At 39.5% G+C, this 17,953-nt stretch overlaps 1 protein-coding gene across 3 annotated transcripts in view; it reads left to right on the forward strand.

The window, feature by feature from the left end:
* The first annotated feature begins 1,086 nt into the window (after positions 1 to 1,086).
* Positions 1,087 to 17,953, forward strand: part of LOC127377255 (teashirt homolog 2) — a 39,209-nt gene continuing 22,342 nt past the window's right edge. Inside the window, exons 1-2 of one of the 3 annotated variants that reach the window (XM_051424974.1) lie at positions 1,087 to 1,495; positions 1,581 to 1,800. In XM_051424974.1, the coding sequence (XP_051280934.1) occupies positions 1,761 to 1,800 (40 nt within the window). In that variant the 5' untranslated portion in view covers positions 1,087 to 1,495; positions 1,581 to 1,760. Of the gene's footprint in view, positions 1,801 to 17,953 lie in introns of all 3 variants that reach the window. The other 2 variants (XM_051424975.1, XM_051424972.1) reach the window with 2 other exon arrangements.

The raw sequence follows: 17,953 nt of genomic DNA on the forward strand, positions 1-17,953 counted from the left end.
TTATGTGTGGTTTGCAAAGTCCTATTCTGTCCACATGAAGTGAAAAGTATATTTATTGCTCAAAAAATGGAAATACCCGCTAGAACCAAATTAAAATACTTATTTACCTTGTTACTTTTAGAGAATGAGATTAAATAAGATTTGGCATGATCGATAATCTGCAAATATTGCAACAATAAATTAAATGTAATTTGTTTTTGTTGTAAAAGCCAATAACCCCTAGTTACAGCTTCATTGTTTTGAGGATTAGCTGGATTTCTTTGTTTTATTCAATGGTAAAGTGAATGTTTTTAGGTTTTAGGAGTGAGGGACGACATCATGTTGGGCCTGTTTATTGACTTTACAGTTAATCAATGAAAATAATCATTATGTGCAGCAATAGATTAAATAGTTAGTGTTCATTTGTAACAATAATGAATGAGGAAGTGATCAGATCAGATAAATGTATACCTGAAACCACTGACTGAGAAAGGATAAAGGATAAATATGATATTTATATCTGATGGACATGAATGAATGTACATACAACATCCTGAAATGTCAGTTGGCCCAGTTGTTTTGATGCCTTCAAGTCCCCACTGTTTATATTTCAGTCAACTAGCCTGTTTTAAATAAAGCATGATTTATAAATTACACAAGTGTAATCAGATTACATTACACCCCCCTGGCAGTGTTCAGTTTTAAGTAATTGAAATTTTAAAGTAACTTTATCAAGCATGAGGGCTTTATCAGGGCCTCCCACAGAGTCCATTCAGTGTGGAACATTATTATTGTACCTTGTTTTGTTTATCTTGCAATGAGACACTGCTGGAAACGGCTCAACAGCGGATCGATGGACGGATATAATCTGTTTTTTTAAAGCAAACATGTTCAGATAAGCAGGTTTTTCCTTACATCTAGCGAGTTATTCTGTTAGCACTAACTGGCGTTCGTGACCGCAGCCGTCCATTCATATCTGCTGGAAATCTCACAAACTTTATGCCTTTCATTCAGCCAGCAAAAGCGGAAGCTGCAGGAAGGGATCTAAAAACCAGGAGAAAAAAAAAAGAGAAGAAAGAAAAAAAAAAAACCCTGCATGAAAAGACACCGAGCACAGAGTGATAGAAAGCAGCAGCCCGGCAGCACACAGCCTGCTCCACTCCTTTTCCCTGGCCTCTGTTCCTTTAATAAACTCATGGTTATCTAGTGTAACAAATGTCTCGCTGCCATCATCAAGTCCAGGCGAGGAGGGAGGAGTTTTTAATGTTCAGTTTGTTCTATGGATCGATGTCTGCTGGCATCGCCTCTCCCCCTCGCCTGCACCGTGCGTAATATACTGTACCATTACCAAACGCTTTTTACGCGCATTCCCTCCACATATTATCCGCCGAAAAACTGCCTGCGGGACTGACTGACACACGTCGATCAACATATGTGGCACTGATGGACAAAAACGGATGGTGAACGGAGACGATTCGCCCCCCGTAGGAGGAGGAAGAAGAAAAAGAAGAAGAAGGTGAAAGAACAAGCCCGATTTAACATCTGTTTCCCCTCCTGAAAACGATCCATAACTGGAATTTTTTTTTTTTTTTGTTTCATAGTGAGAGAGACTGAACTACTCCGAGAGCCAAAATAAAGACTCGCGCACACACACACACACACACACTCTCTCTCTCTCTCTCTCTCTCTCTCTCTCTCTCTCTCTCTCTCTCTATGCATGGACTATCGTAGACCGCATTCAGATTTCACCTGGGCACAGTAGTGAACTGCGACTCCAAAAAATGCCACGGAGGAAACAGCAGGCGCCCAAACGGGCTGCGGGTAAGCGATTCTTTTTTTTTTTTTTAAAGAACCTGTTTTTAATGTGAGTGTGATATTTGTGGGTTGTTGGTTGTTTTTTTGTTATGATTCTGCGGATAGCTTGCCTATAACACAAACTTTTATCATGTGGGACCCCCGAATAGATAGGCATCAGACCCCCGCATATACAGAGATATGGTCCCGAGAGCCTCATCTCAGCAGGTTTTTGTAGTTGGTGGATTTAGCAGGCTACAGAGTTATATAACTGTATGTGTACTGTGGTGAAGAATATGTGGATACAGTTGCCTATGTGTGCTTACGGGGAATTTAATAATACTGATATTCAACTAATTCTCATTTCATCTGGGATCCCTCTCAGGGGCTCCAGCAGGGGCCTCGGACCCCAGTTTGGGCACCTCACTGCTGTTAAAGTCAAATGTTAAAACAATAGGAGGGGGGGAAGTTGCAGCATCACAAGCTGCTTCTGCAGTGGAGGGTAAATTAATAAGACTAATAACGCAAACACACAAGGAAACACTTCATTTTGGGATTTAAAAGAAGCTGTGTAGTTTCTCCTCAATAATCCGATAATGTGTCACAGAGCATTTATTCATTCATCGATCAGAAAGTTTAGTTAGTTTTTTTGTTTTTTTTAACCACAAGTTTTTTTAAAAAACCTCCCTGGCTGTGTTTGATTTGACCCGCATGAAGTGTAGAGAGGGGCTGAAGGATGTGGAGCCGCTGCATCCGTAGCAGATGAACTCTGTTTGAACTCTTCATAATCTTATGGACAAATGGAGAATGGGTTACACTCACTCACACACACTCACTCACTCACTCTCACACACACACACACACACACACACACACACACACACACACACACACACACACATATATATGCACTCCATCCATGCTGCTGGCAGGGAGAGGAGGACACACACACACACACACACACACCTACAAAACACACAGATTTCACTTAAAAATCCGCCATATGCTTATGTGCAGTCTGGTGTTTGTATGTCACATTAGCAGTCTGGTGAATCAATAATCTCATCTTCAGGAAGGCCCTCATACGCTTTAGGCCAACGTTTCAGTTGTAAACTTGTCTTGTGTGTGTGAACGTCTGTGTTTATTATGGCTTTCTATAATGTAAATCCTGTAAGATTTTGCTTGTTTGGGACACTGAATCTCAGCGTTTCTCCTCCTCAGACGGACACCAACGCCTCCCACAAACCACATCTTTTTATGTTCGTTCCCCCAGAAGTACACAACTTCTTCTTAAGAAATTTCCAAATTCACAAGGTCACAAAATCAGCGCTACCCTTGACCTTAATTCTCTGCAGTCTCAGCCACTCTCTTAGTTCATTTGAATTATTATGTTCCCAAAAACTGCCTCATTGTGATGGAGTTGGCGGATTAAAACTAGATTGATCAATGGTATTTCAGCATATGAGGATGCAATTACTTGGTTGTGGCGTGTTGAGAAGTTATCAGTCTTTATTATGGTTGCGGATGTAGCAACCAGATGGCGATTGTTCTCTGCCAATAATAGCGTCTCTTTATACCCGCTTAAGATACTGAGACCCTTATCTGCCCGGCACACTCTCAGTTTACACATACACATGTATGCACACATACACATACGCTCACACACACACACACACACACACACACACACACACACACACACACACACACACACACAGAGGCACTCGTTGGCATACAGTCACACACTAAATATTTTTCCCACATTTCAGCCTCCAAAAGCCCCCTTTTCTTAAAAACAATGCCCCCAGTTTTTATTCAGAGAACTTTTGAGAAGATGCCTAAGTGATCCCTTTACACGCTCTCAGCTGCCTCGCCTGTACTCTGGTAAATGTGTCAGCCCTATAGAGAAATAAGCCTTCCAGAAGAGTTTCTTCATTGTTGAGGTAATTGTCTCCTCTTTGACAGGCACATTCATCAGTGGCTTAATGGTCAATCAAAAGTTGGCAGGCAGAGTGTTTTCATTCTTTCCTATCCACTACATTAGGAATACTTAATCAAAATGTCTCCCGGTAATGGCTGTGAAGAGTTCATGACTGACTGATCCGTTGTCTGTGCCGATAGAAAATTAACAGCTCGGCACTGGAGAGATGTGGGCCTGCAGATAAACAAATTGTGCATTAATATTTCATCTTCAAGACCTGGGATGTGCTATCAAGCGGTGGAATATTCCTGGGCTGTGTTGTCATTTTTCTCGTGTTCATTTTTTTTTTTTTCCTCCTGTATTCTTGAAGGCTCTTTGCAGCTGTAACTCATTTCACTTGATGACTTTACTGGGGTTACAGAGAGTGACGACAAATTGATTACCTGGCAGAGCAAGAATGGAGCGAAGAGAGACGCAGGCTGACAGTCATGTTATAATAATATGTTTAATGATGTGTGGAGGGGGAACAAGGAGAGAGGAGTATTGAAATAAGAGCATGGAAGATGCAAAGGAATAGGTTTCATTTTTTGTAGGGCTCTTAAAGATGCAGTATCCCTCTCGGTGGAAATAGTATTTGTAAAAAAAATACCATTCCCAGCTCAAGCATCAATTCAGAGGACATTCGGCATCCAGGGTGCTTGTAATCTCCTCTGGGAATTGTATTATTAATAGGCATATTTGTAAACGTGAGACCACAGACGCACTAGTAAAGGCCAGTTGTATCTGATTTACTTCCTTTGCATACATGGTTTGTATGGTAATTTAAAATCCCAATTACTCACCGCTCCAGGATAGGATGCACTAAACCTTTGCTTTATCACTGAGAAAGCATCACTAAGACAGAGGGCTATCAGGCTACAGATTCCAGGATGAAATTTGTGTATCAGGTTTATATATGGTGTAAACCTAAAGCCCTATAAGTGCATGGGATGCATTTTTGAGTGAAGGGAGCCATATGTTATTTTTCGGCCGTGGGAGTATTCCTCTTACTGTTTTTTACAATAGCTCTGTGCCTCAAACCGTTAGCCCAATTTGCTGTTAACAAGATAAATTGGAGAACAGACAAAGGCATTAAGTGTTGCAGTGCCAGCTAGTGACTGACAGCAGCTTGTGGGAATTGGCTAGCAGAAATTCCTCCTAAGTGGTTTGTTCAGAAAACATCCTACGATCAAGGCAGATGTTGTTTATCCAGTTTAGGTAGAAAAAGGAAGTCCATTTTGAATGACAAAAGCTGTGAGGAAAATGGCAGCAAATACAAGGGTGTCTTATTTTATTTTTTAATGCCAGATTACCACCCTCTTGGTTTTTTTTTTTTCTTCCTGTATTACCACACTACTCTTTTGTCTGCAGCCATTATAACAGCACGTCTTTTCTTCCTGTGATTTGCTTAAATTTGTTTTAACCATTGTTATGGATTTAGATCAAAAAGAGAATGATACTCTCACTGGACTTTGATTCAAATGGTTTTTTCTAGAATTTCAAAGTCTATGTGTGATTTCATGGATGTTTTTGAGGATACATTTGGTCTCTATAACTGTAACTATAAGGATGATGATGATGATTTTAATCATTTTTGCAATCACATGAGTGTGACAGCTCATATTTTCACCATTCTAAGCTTCTCCGTATACTCCACAATTTGATTAACTGCAGGAAACCAGAGTTCCCATTGGCTGTAGCGTTTCTTGTTTAGTATCTAAGTAATTAAGTTAACAGTTGAATTATGAAAATGACCAATGGAACAATATTATAAAGACAGATTACAGATGGACTGCTTCACCTTTTTTTCCTCTTCCAGTTATTGCAATATACAGTTGTGAGAGAGTGCAGCACATAATCTTACTGCTACTCCAAAATACATGAAAACAATGAGGCAAAGCTCTTTCTTGGCCTTGGTAATCATGTGATTGTAGCTGCACAAATAGTTTCAATGGGCCATTTTGATACTTGAATTCTAATATTGTAGAAACATGCGCTGCTGAGAAGCTCTTGTTCGTGTACTTTTCAAGGCTGAAAAAGGAAGTTGTGCATATTCACCAACTCAGAATCCATACAATGAAACGTGAAAAGCTCCACTTAATACCAGATCCGTAGTATGTAAGAGTGTTGGGTCACTTTGTCAGCTTTTTTTTATCCAGACCTACGTGCAAAACTCTGCCTCGAATGAAGTGATATTATCATTAGTGGGCATTAAATCTGTATTTTTCTCGGCACCGTATCTCTCTGGATTGGTGTCAACGAGGCAAATGTTTTGTTTTTGATCAAATCCAGCCGTGAAATATCCGTTGGCTTATGAGCACACCAAACCATACACTTACACTTTGTTGCAATGCTTGCGATTTTCTAACTTGCAGGCGCTCCCCATAGAGATACCCTTTAATAACTTTCTCCTCATCAGCTAGTTTTCATGCTGTATATTCCTACTACAGTAAGAAAGAAAAAAAAAAGAGTAATATAAAGTCAGGTGGTTTTAGTGTGATCTCATTGCATTTTCTCCTGCATGCCAGTTAGGTGACAGGTGTAGATAGCTAATAGTTTGCGAAGGCTTTTGTTTGCGTGAGAGGCAGACAGGGTGGTGCACTGTCTAGGTGATAAGAACCAAGACTCCTGTGCCCTCCAGCACAGTGATCTCTCTCCTCCGCTCTGCGCTCTCCTGTGTGGAAAAAACAGCCTGTTATGATTGGTCTCAAAGCAAGTGCCTGTGCAGTGTTGCACCTCTCTACAGCAACTGCTCATTCACCTTGCCTTCCCTCTGAGACCTGCACTAGTTTCCAGGCAAATGACACAATTTGATATGCCGTTGGGGTGATTCATGTGGATAATGTTTCCATGTGATCATCACTGCAGAAAAGAGACTATTTCTTGTTATGATTTTTTTTTACTCATTAAGTCTGACAATAACTAGAATATTGGGAGAGTTTATTGCGAGCAGGCTAAAACTCATTATTTCTGCTAGACATCCCAAGTACAAAAGAAATTATGTTATGGTATTTTGTCCAGGTCCCAACAGATATAATGATTTACAGAAGAAAATATGGGGAGGAGACTTTATAGCTTGGGTTGTTCATTTATGTGGATTTAGAGGATAAGAATGCAAGGCAAGCTTACAGTTAATACAGTAGCACCGTGGGCCTGGTATTGATTACACGGAGGAGGTATGGTAACAACGTTTTATATGGTTTATGGTCAAATGCACTGCACCTCATGTGCTTTGTATTATTGTAATGATAGACCATAGTAATTTATATCATCTGCAGTTTTGTCAAGAGCACGTCGTCTCTGTTTTTTTCTCCATACAGAGTCAAGAAGTTTTATGTGAGGACATCCATCTTGTAGTTATTGACCTACATGTTCAGTTTAGTCAGTCAGAGGGCACGCATGTTGGCCATGTGGTTAGGAGGTCTTTTAAAAGCCATCACAGCCAGATCAGGTTAAACTAACCTGAGATGCTTTTGAATGAGGCTTTGAATGAAGCTGCAATATCATTTACACACACATATATATATATATAATGTAAAAAAAAAGAAGTCCTTTGCAGTTTTAAAAATCACTGTACTCTGAATTCAGAGGTGTAGACCTTGTTTTTATTCAAGAGCTCCTTGGATGATAATTCAAAGCACAATTTGTTCAAACTATGAAGAGAAAGATCATGATTTCAATATTTTCCAATAGTTCACATGTTAAAAGTCATACCATATACCGCACAATGATGCAAATTGCCAAGAATTAATGTGACATTTCCCTTCAGTATGTGAGCGACAAAAAAACAGAGAAAACATTAATCTTAAGTTATCCGCGGTGTACCTGATTTGCTTCTTATCAAATACTTAATGAGCTTCAATTAAGATTTATTATGCAAATTAACCCTCAGCTGCTACTGACTGCAGGAGCAGGAGCTATGACAATATTGTGCTAATGGTGTGATCTGTAACAATTACAAAGGTAAACTGCTTTCACACTGCACGCTCCGCAAGTCTCTGAGAGGTCAGTCCGCTAAATTTGCATTCAGGTGTTTGGGAGATTTGGAAATTAGGAAATTTGTTTATTAAGTCTCCGTCATGGTGTTGTTTAGACAACAGCAGATACAAATGTGATCACTGATATAAGACATATATTGTTAGTAGCTGGAGTGTTTATATACTAATAATAAAGAATCTCAGCTATCAGCCTAAGTATATTCAAATCTAGAGAAAAATGATTATTGGTGTGTCGAAAACTAATTAGGCAAAATGGAGTTAGTAAACATGTTTCAATTTAATATAAGCATTACTTAAACAAAGCAAGAGTCATTTTATCAATGAAGTAATGTATGTAAAACCCTAAAATGTAGACGTGCAACCAGGATCAGTTTCCTGATCGCCACGGTGACCACACACTGTGAGGTTATGACCAGAGGAAGTGCTCCTGGACACTTTACTCGAGCACTGTATGAAGTCGTGAACCTTGCACCTTTTGTAACTTCATTTAGCACGAGGCTGATGGCTTCCTGACAGCTTTACAGCCTCCATGTTTTATGAGTCGTCATGCAGCGCAATTACATAGGACCTAATTTGATGAATCAAGTCAATGTTTCACCGGCTCGGTTGACCTCGCCGGCCTGTGATCTTCTGTCTCTCCACGCGGGTCAAACAGAGGCTTTCACACTTTGTACGATTCAGTCACACAAAAAGAAAACCTGTTATTACAGCCAATCAAGAATGTACTGATTTGTAATGAGCTATTGTCGGTTTGTTTTAAATGGCTTTGGCAAACCTTCAGTCCAAATGAATCAGTTAATCAGCCCGTCAAAGCAAATTAATGCATTTTTAAATTCCACCATATTGCAGTGCAAAATGATTCTTATGTTTCTCATCTTTGTTTATATTTAAAATATATGTTATATAGTCTGAAAATAAACCAGCAGAAATAATCCCAGCTGAAGGTGTTTAAGAGTCGCTGCTTTAACTCGCTGATTTAAACTGGTGTGTGTTTGAGTGGCACGGCCAAAGAGACAACATTCAGGGGTAATAAGGAGTAAATCACATTTAACATGGTGGAAAACATCAACTTAACTAAACCAACAAAAGAGCAAACAACATATACTGCTAACACAATACTTTAAAAGCTGTTTTTTATGTATCAAGACCTAAGATATTTAACAAAAAGTAATTAACCTTTAGCGTAAATAGACTATCAGATGGTTAAACTACATTTAAAAACATTTTGTTTAATTGTAATCCTACATATTGCTCCAAGAAAGCTTAATTAACAAATGAAAAACATATAATAGTTAAGTAACAATTTGAATTGGTACAATTGAATTGGAAAGCAACCAGCGCTGTTAGCTGGCTAATTGTTCCATGTATTGTTAATGCTTTCAGTGTTGTTATCTAACAAACTCTTCTCTCAATAGAAACACTGATTTGGAGGATAGAAACTCCAGCTTTCTAATTAGCGAAGCTTTCAAATACTGAATGGCTCATTTGATAATTTTTGTGAGCAGCAAACAAGTTTTAATGTCAAACTGAATGTAAAGTGACAAGAATAAAGAGTTTGTTTTTCCTCATGGCAGGGGGTCCAGTGGATCATGCACCCTATTAAACACATTAACATTTGGCCCCTGACACCTCGAGCTGCAATTTTGATGTTTTTGCTGAAGCCAAAATGTAGACATGAGTACAGTTAATTTATAACTAATATATATTTTTATTTATTTACTAAGATTATTATTTTTTTAATTGATGTGCTTGTGATTAAGATACATCTGATTGCAGAGTAATGTGTTTACACATAATTTATCTACTTTTGTTATGGACAGCATGGACACAAAGAAAATTTAAATGATACATTTTATAAAAAAATAAAATTGGCCGTACATTTTCTCAATATATGTAACAACTACACATTAACTCTTTTGCTAATTGGTCAGATATATTGCAGCACAACCATACGCCTACTGGCTACAGTATTGTTCTTGTCTTTTCATGAACTCGCCCTTGAACAAGACTTGTGTAGGTTCAAACATGCAGAAAGAAAAAAGGCAATAAATTAATTTAAAGAAATGTAAAAAACAAAACAAAGAGCAGGCTAATTTCCAAACATACAAAAGTGTGAGAAGCAGGTTTATATATGTATGTGTTATAAAGACATACTTAAAAAACTCCTTTGATTGTCATCTGAATAAAAATGCCGAACATGTGCTTTGTTTTAACCCTAATCCTGTACCTGAACTACCTAAGAGACTCTGCAGCGCGTTGTGTTTCGAGCCTGCTCCTTAGGGCTGTGCCTGCCTGTTTGTGTCTACAGTATGTGCTGAGCTAGTCTGTTGAAACAGCTTAATTGATACTCATTAAACAGCAGTGACAGCTTAGGTGTCCTTGATGAATGTAGAATAATTCGGTTGTACTTACAACTTGATTAAGGAGAAGCACACAACATGTCAGTGTTGTAGCCTATGGCTTGGTCTGTATGCACTTATGAGCTACTTAAAATGATCAGTCTTATTGGTCTACCTGCAAACCGCCCTTAAGTTAATCCGTTGCAATTGCGTGCGCCTGAAATAAACAACTTTTCAAACTCTAAATGAAAAAGTATTAAAAACAGTTTGTAGTTTATTTGACTTTGATTTTGATAACTTGGTGAGTGTAACACCTAGGAATATACTTCATCTAAAAATGTGAATTATGTTGACTTTTCTTTGTGTTTATTCAGCCACAGTCTGGCATTTCCAGACAATAATAAAGTCAATGGATGTCAGGCAGATGAAAAATGTGCATCTTGTATTATTTCAGTTAAAAATTAGGGGCAATTGGAATTGGTTCAAAATTGACTGTCTTTGTAACGAGTGCATGACGAATGGTATAATTTAGAGAAGAAAATGAATGCTGGGAAACCAAAAATATTATTCTGCAGCATTTTATATGCCATGATATTCCATGAAGATGAACTAATTTCACTAAATACCCCACGAAATCTACTCACAATATTTTTCTACATTATCATAAAAACATGGTTCACAGAGTGGAGATCAGGTCATCAGGGCATGTGGCACATACTCAAGTTATCATAATGATCTGATTTAGTTTTTTTTTCTTTTTGGTTTTGTTTTGTTTTTGTTGTCTTAGACAGCCTCAGAGCAAACTCTGCATTAAAATCCTTATCACTCGCAGATTTCAAGGCCCGTGTAGCTTCTCGCTTTGCTGACATCTGATTAAGCTGCCGTAACAGAAAGGGCCCTCTTCTCTCCATTTTGAGAATACATGAAAGATGGGGAATTTCCGCAGAGGAAGGATTTACAACTTTATCCTCACATGATTAATATTACACAGGGAGGTCTTTGTACAGGAAACAGCATGTCTAATTATGGTCCAACTGTGTCTGACTGAGAGCAAACATGATGCCAAAGACTGCCAGTAGGAACTGCACTGACACGTCACACAAACGCTTCACGTGGGTGCGGGCTGATGTCATAGTCACCCAGATTTCATGATGCTAAGCCCACAACTGATTGAGCAACGGCAGAAGTCAGTATAGTACGTCCAGCTGGCACCAACCTTCTAGACACACTGTAGGCATATGGGATTCAGCTTCAATAAAACCCAACAGGGAAGTGGATTTTTTTCCCATGTTTTCAAGGTTACGCATGTCTACCAAAACACATAATGATACCCATGACCTCACTGATGATATCTACAGTATGTCCAAATTTGCTGTACTGTTAACAGCAGATGCAGATTCATCACCCTCCCCCCTTTACAAGAATTTCTGGGACTCCATGTCCTCCCACGTTTGCCTGTTCATCATATATCTCAGCCCAGACATTCAAGAGGTTGCTAGCCAGGCCAGCCATAAGTCATCCTGCCTATCAAGACGAGACCGTGTTTCTCTGCTTGATTTTCAGCTGTTACTTGTAAACCAGAACAGCATTCTTAAGATTAACTGAGTGACAGGGAGGCCTCTAAAAGCAAACTATAATAGTACAATATGTTACAGTCATATTTTATGGCCTTTAGTGTGTGAGGCCAAGTGTGCGTATGTGTGTAGATGGATCAGCTGAAGGATCTAATAGGCCTGCATTGCACCTCAGGGAGCGTAGAAAATAATGGTGTTGTGTTACTGCTGTTTTTCATTAGGCTGATAATAATAACAATACAGGTGTACACGTCACAGGAAACCTGGTTGGACCTGGTCATCCTCACAAGTGCACATCAGATGTGACAAGGTTATTCTTTTCATTTTTTCAAAGCTTGTTTTCAATACGTCGAGTATTCCTTTGAAGAATGTGTTTTTGTCTTGAAGTGTGTGTGCACGCATGCTTCTGTGTCTGGCTGCGAAAAAGTCATTGATATAGAACTAACTGTCAAAATAAGTCGTGTTCAATCCAAAACCGTTTAAGTTGTCAAGGACACATTTTCCTCCTTCCCATATCCTGACAAACATTGAGTCAGCAATTGTCTGTTGTATTTTCAGTACTGGTATCTCGTGCTCCCCCCCAGGCCATTTTAAAGTTGTAGAAAGTGGTCATTTTCTCTGTGTCAGTAGGAGGTCAGTGTTGTGGCAGTCAGCAAAGCTATTCAGTCTGGTGAAACAGAGTCTATTGGGAACCCTAAAGACATTTTGTCCAGGGTAGTCGCTTCTCGCTGTCTGTCTTCATGCCTGTCTCATTGTACTCACGGCGCTCATAGAAAGTCGAAAAAAGCTTGAAACATTTGTGAGATTATTTCCAGATCTCCAAACTTTTTTTTTTCAGACCTGACGCACCTAAGGCTACTCAGCTGTCAACTGACGGAAATTTTAAACTCGCCCGTGAAATTGACATATAAGAACCCACTGAATATTTGCATTCGCTGCCTCTCTCAGTGTGGCCATTTGTCCTTCTGTCAAAACTAGTTCTTGTTATATCTAGCTCTTATTCTGTCTGAATATCTACCTGTCCCTCCAGCTCTCTGTCTCACCCACTCTGTTAGTGACTGACATGTCCTCTCTGAGCTGTAGTGTATCCCTGGTAACTGTCGCCTGGGGCCCAGTCATCCCTAAAATGTAACGGAGGTCACACACAGATCATTGCTTTCGCCAAAGGCCCTGACTTTAACACAGAGTGACCTGTGCAGGACAGTGGTGCAGCGGCTGGTCAGTGATGGATCTGGAAATAACACAAGTAGCTATAATCTGCTCCATCATCACTATTATAGAGAGTCTGGTGTGTTTGTAGAATCCTGGCTTGAGGGAAGAGGGAAAAGGTGAGATTGGAGGATTAACAGTGGTCGAGTCATATCTGATATATATATACGAATCACAGAAACATCTCAGATCTTATCTCCTTTTTTTTTCCCGATCAGAGTAGCATGCATGTTTTTCACACTTACTGGCTTATTTACACCTACAAGCATGCAACATGTGTTCTCAGTGTTTGAGCCTTGAAACTCAAATGGGCCTAGAACTGATACTAAACAAGTTATACTGGACATATACAACTTGTTTTGTTTTAATTTCACTATACAAATGATAATATTTAGGAAATTATAAAATCATTTGGATGAAAAATAGGGTGATTAATAACCCCTCAGTTTTACTTGTGCTGTGCCACTAACAAATTATTTTAATTAGCATGTTGCATTAAAGTCATCTACAAAACCAAGCGACTTTACTGCAGCTTTGCTATAGTTTTTTCATTTGTTCTAATCATCATATGTCAAAAATATTGAGTTAGGAGAATCAATTGGCAGAAATGAAATGTAATATTCAGAACTATGTATGTATATAATCATGTATAATCACCTGAAAATAAGAATAGTTGTTTTTGTTACCTAAGAATGAGCCGTTAATGTCTACAGGTGCAGCGGGTCGCCTTCCATGGAGTCCGCCATGTTGAATCAACATGTTTCCACACTAGCCCAGAACGTATAAACCAAACACTGGCTCTACATAGACCCGTTCACGTGCAATCTGCAGCTACAATGTTAGACGCTACTAAATCCTACAAACTGGTCCTTTAAGCTGCTGACAGGACAGCCTACTGCTCTTAAAGTCCGGATACCCTGATTAAGATCATGAAGATTTTAAGGGTGTAAAGATTTGACTGAAAGTTTGTGAATATTGTTTATCTATCACTCAGTATGTAAACACTGGAAAAAGACGTGCACATTGAGCTAACGCTACATTGCTTTTTTGCTGACAGACTTGTCACTCTGTTGGTCTTGGTGAACAAAAAAATAATAATTAAATGATCAAGAAGCAACAGAGTTACATGTGTCTTTCCAATAAACTATCTTTTGCACAGTGTAAAGACACCGATTTGAATGCACGTTAGGTAGATTAATAGAACTCCTGAATGTTGTTACTTCTTATGAAATCTAAAATGAGAAGCCTGCCAACAGCTTTGATTCTGCCCTTGATTCAGTGGAGGACAGTTGGGTGCACGGAGGTTGTAGTGACGGGTCATTGTCACAATGGCATGCTCTGGCCCAAACCCCGAACATTGCACCAAATTATTTCTAATCTCACTGTTGGTCTCTAACAACAGGATAATGGGACAGCTGACCTTGTAGGCCAAAACCTCATTAAATCAGCAAACAGCAACCTCAACAATGTAAAACAGTTACATCAGTTATCACAATCCACTTCATTTGTCACCGTATGCACTTCCGCCTTTTGGTATGTGGTTTGTTGCTCTCCATTCAGAGCCACAGCTCTTTTTGCAGCCTTGAATAGCTTCCTTTGAAGCCTGCTATAATCCCTAACCAGGAATTCCTCACTCCCTCAGTGAATTAGTTGTTGATGTGGTGGATCCGTTGCGCCCAACTTGCAGGGGGGCACTCTGACTCTCCGGCCTCACTCTCCTCAGCTGCTAGCTCATTGTATCCAACCAGTTTCTCTTATGCCTCGTCTGCCACATCCTCACATGGCACAGTGAAGCAAGTGGCACCCGTTGGTGCCATACGACTACTTGCAGAGTGTGATAACAATTTATTCCTTCGTTCTGAGGCTTGTTACTGAGGATGGCTTAGTAGGGGTTGATTAAGTTTCTGGACGGGTATGTCTGTGAGGGTTCATAAGGGTGCTTTTAATTGTCCTGTTGAAACATGAGAATTAAAGCCAGGTGCCACATGGACACATTCCTCTTTTAGTTCAGAATTTATCCTGATGGTTTTGGAACATTTGCTTTGTCCCTTTTAAACACACCGAGATGACTTTCATATCAGTATATTTTATATTTTGAGTGCCTGCCCTCCTACATTCTATTCACCTTTTCCCCTCATTTCTATAAGTTACAATGAAAAAGAGAGGAGTTGTAAGCCCTTTAGTTAATCAGTCTCTGTGTGCACATGCATGTGTGTCTTTGTGCCCTTGCAATTGTTTGTGTGTTTGTGTGCATGTTTGCATATGTTTCCTACATGCTCCATGGCAGCTCTCACACCCTGGCAGCGACCCAGCTGAAAAGTTCCGGTACTGTCCAGACGCATCCTTTAGGGACCTCATCAGCCCCTGAATTTCCTTCCCCTCACGCCTGAGGGCATCCATATTCATTTCCTCCACTGATTTGGGGAAAATGATGAAAGGCTGGCTTTTTTCCCATCTCTTATTTCCTGCCAAGGTTGCCTGCATTTCAATGCAACGTAAATCTGCAAAGACCTGCAAACACGTTCCCATTTGGACATGACCAGTTCCATTTTATTAGTATCATGCCGTGTCCAAAAGAAAGAGAGAGGCCCAGGCTTATTATTGTAATAATACAGTACGTTAGTGTCAGAATCTTTGTGTGGATCATTGCGCAGTACAGTATATTAGTCATTTCGTCTTAAAACTGGCTCATTGTTGAATTACTCAAGATTCACTATTATCTTATATTTACTTCACACGGTCTGCTTCTCATAAAATAAATATCTCATCCACCATCAAGTTATGAGGGCTTGATGATATCATGGAGATAACTGCATTGGTTTGAAATAAACCTGTGATTAAACTGGTGGGTGGGTATTTACTCTTACCGGAGACGGGAAATGAATGTTAATGAAAATAACAGTCACATACAGTAATAACCCAAGTCTGTAATTATTGGCATGCTTTGATGATGCCATATATACTCAACACACACATGCGCCTACTTAACTAAACCTCAGGTAGACTATTAGCTCCGCTAGCAGGATCCTGCCCTCCGCTATGCACAACAGCACTCAGGGCGGGGCGGCCCGGCCCAATGAAGGAACGGGCTTTCAGTTGCCGAGACAACCCTAAACACACATGTACACAAAGGGAAGGCCCCACTGTGAGAGAGGATCATCTCCACCTCTGGCTGGATAAAGAGCGGTGTCGCTCCACTCACTGGAATGCACTCCTGCCCTACAGGCGTATACAGCAGAGCATGTATAAGGTTTGCAAGCATCCCACACTGATCATTATTCATGACACATCATTCATGGAGGTTCATACTGACAGTCCTATACCTAGAACACATTGTTCATGTAACTGTTTCTGCATATTCAGAATTGAAGCACACAAGCAGTTATTACAAAATTATGATTTGCTTGAAATAAATGAGATCTTTTGTTGGTAATAAAAGATTACAGTAACAAAGCATGAAAATGTAGCTGATTGCAAAATAGTAAACCTAAACCTAAAGTTATTAATCTGTCTGGAGGATTTTCAGTCTGCTTTTCATTCCAAAACTGAAGATTGAAATCGCTCTAAAGTGGTGATCTGGACAACTTCATATCAGATACTTGCTCCGCTGTTTTGTTTCTTGTAGTCAGTGTGACAGCTCACTCTCAAAAATGGCACTTGATAGTTTTCACCAGTGGATTTATAGAGCTCAGAACTAAGTCTGTATTGTTGGGCTCCAAATCTGGGCCACATATGATAACAGAATTATCCTTCTGTACAGTAAGCATGAGGATACTCATGAAACTGTCTGTCATCTGAGGCCTGCAGGATGCAAAATAGCTTGTGGCTGTGGGTGTCTGATAGACTTCAGTTTCTTTTATAGTGCAGCTTTAACTCTACACGGAGAGTGTGTGGGCATGTATCACTTTGACCCAAACACACTTTTCCTGCTGACCGGTGCAGCAAAGTAGTTCGTGTTAAGCAGCCAGTGCGTCTCTTACCGTGAGGGCAGGTTATATTTTGGTGGACACGGTGTCACCTGTGTACTTATATAACGCAATTTCCTCAACACATTCCACAATCTGAAAATTAATACAGTTCATGTAACTGTAGAGGCTCAGCTTTAGTCAGATTTTTTTTTACAAAGTAAAGCCTGCCATCCCTTAGCTAAACCATATAGACCATTTTAAGTCCAGTAACTTTTTCCATGACTCTGTTTTAAAATTAATAAAATTCTTATTATGTGCAGGTTGAGCTGCATTGGGCTCACGCAGTATATAAAGGAGCTTCAATGTTAGGCCATCTGGAAAATACAGATTTTAAAGAGGGTGAGTAAAACTTAAGCGCCGCTACGGGAAACAGTTCAGCTAATTGTAAACATCTGCAGGTGATATCACCCCTCAGACTATAGAAGAAGCAGGGGCAAAAGGTCCCACTGAAAAAGCTCCAGATTTGAAGGAACACTGAAATCCAGTCTGACCTACTGAGGAAAATATAAAGTGTCTGTTTTAACAATAAATGATACCAATTTAGTCTGTCCCAAATGACAAATGTATTTTTCTGAACCGTCATGCATTTGCACTGCAACGTCCTACAGGCAAAACCCCCACTGAAAAGCCCATTAGAATCAAATGAATGTCAAATTCTGCTAAGTGTTTGCACATGACAAACATCTAACATGGCTAATTGCAGATAAGTGTCAGGGTGAAATGTGTTTTGGAGTCTAAGATGGTGCAAAATGGCGTCAAGTATTTTTTGTTTTAGTACAGTAGTGATAAAGCCTAAGGTCTAGTAAATGTGCTAAAAACATAAGATCGCTTTTAGAAACTGAAAAATGTTTGTCTGCATCCTCAGTGTTTGTCAGCACTGAATCTTAGTGGTTGTTAAGAAAGACAGACATCTTCATTTCATGTAAAAACAAAAAGACACATGCTACACAGACTATTTATAAAGAAAAATAAAGATCCTGGAGTTTTTTCCCCCCCAGCATGCAGTATAGTATGCATTTAACACCAAAGACTGCTGTATGTGTATGTTTAGAGTTGAAGCAATTAATCAACACAAATTAATCGGCAACTGTTTTAATAAAGAATTAATTGTTTCAGGCAAAAATGTTAAAAT

This window comes from Dicentrarchus labrax, unplaced genomic scaffold, assembly GCF_905237075.1.
Source record: "Dicentrarchus labrax unplaced genomic scaffold, dlabrax2021, whole genome shotgun sequence".
Taxonomy (NCBI): Eukaryota; Metazoa; Chordata; class Actinopteri; family Moronidae; genus Dicentrarchus; species Dicentrarchus labrax.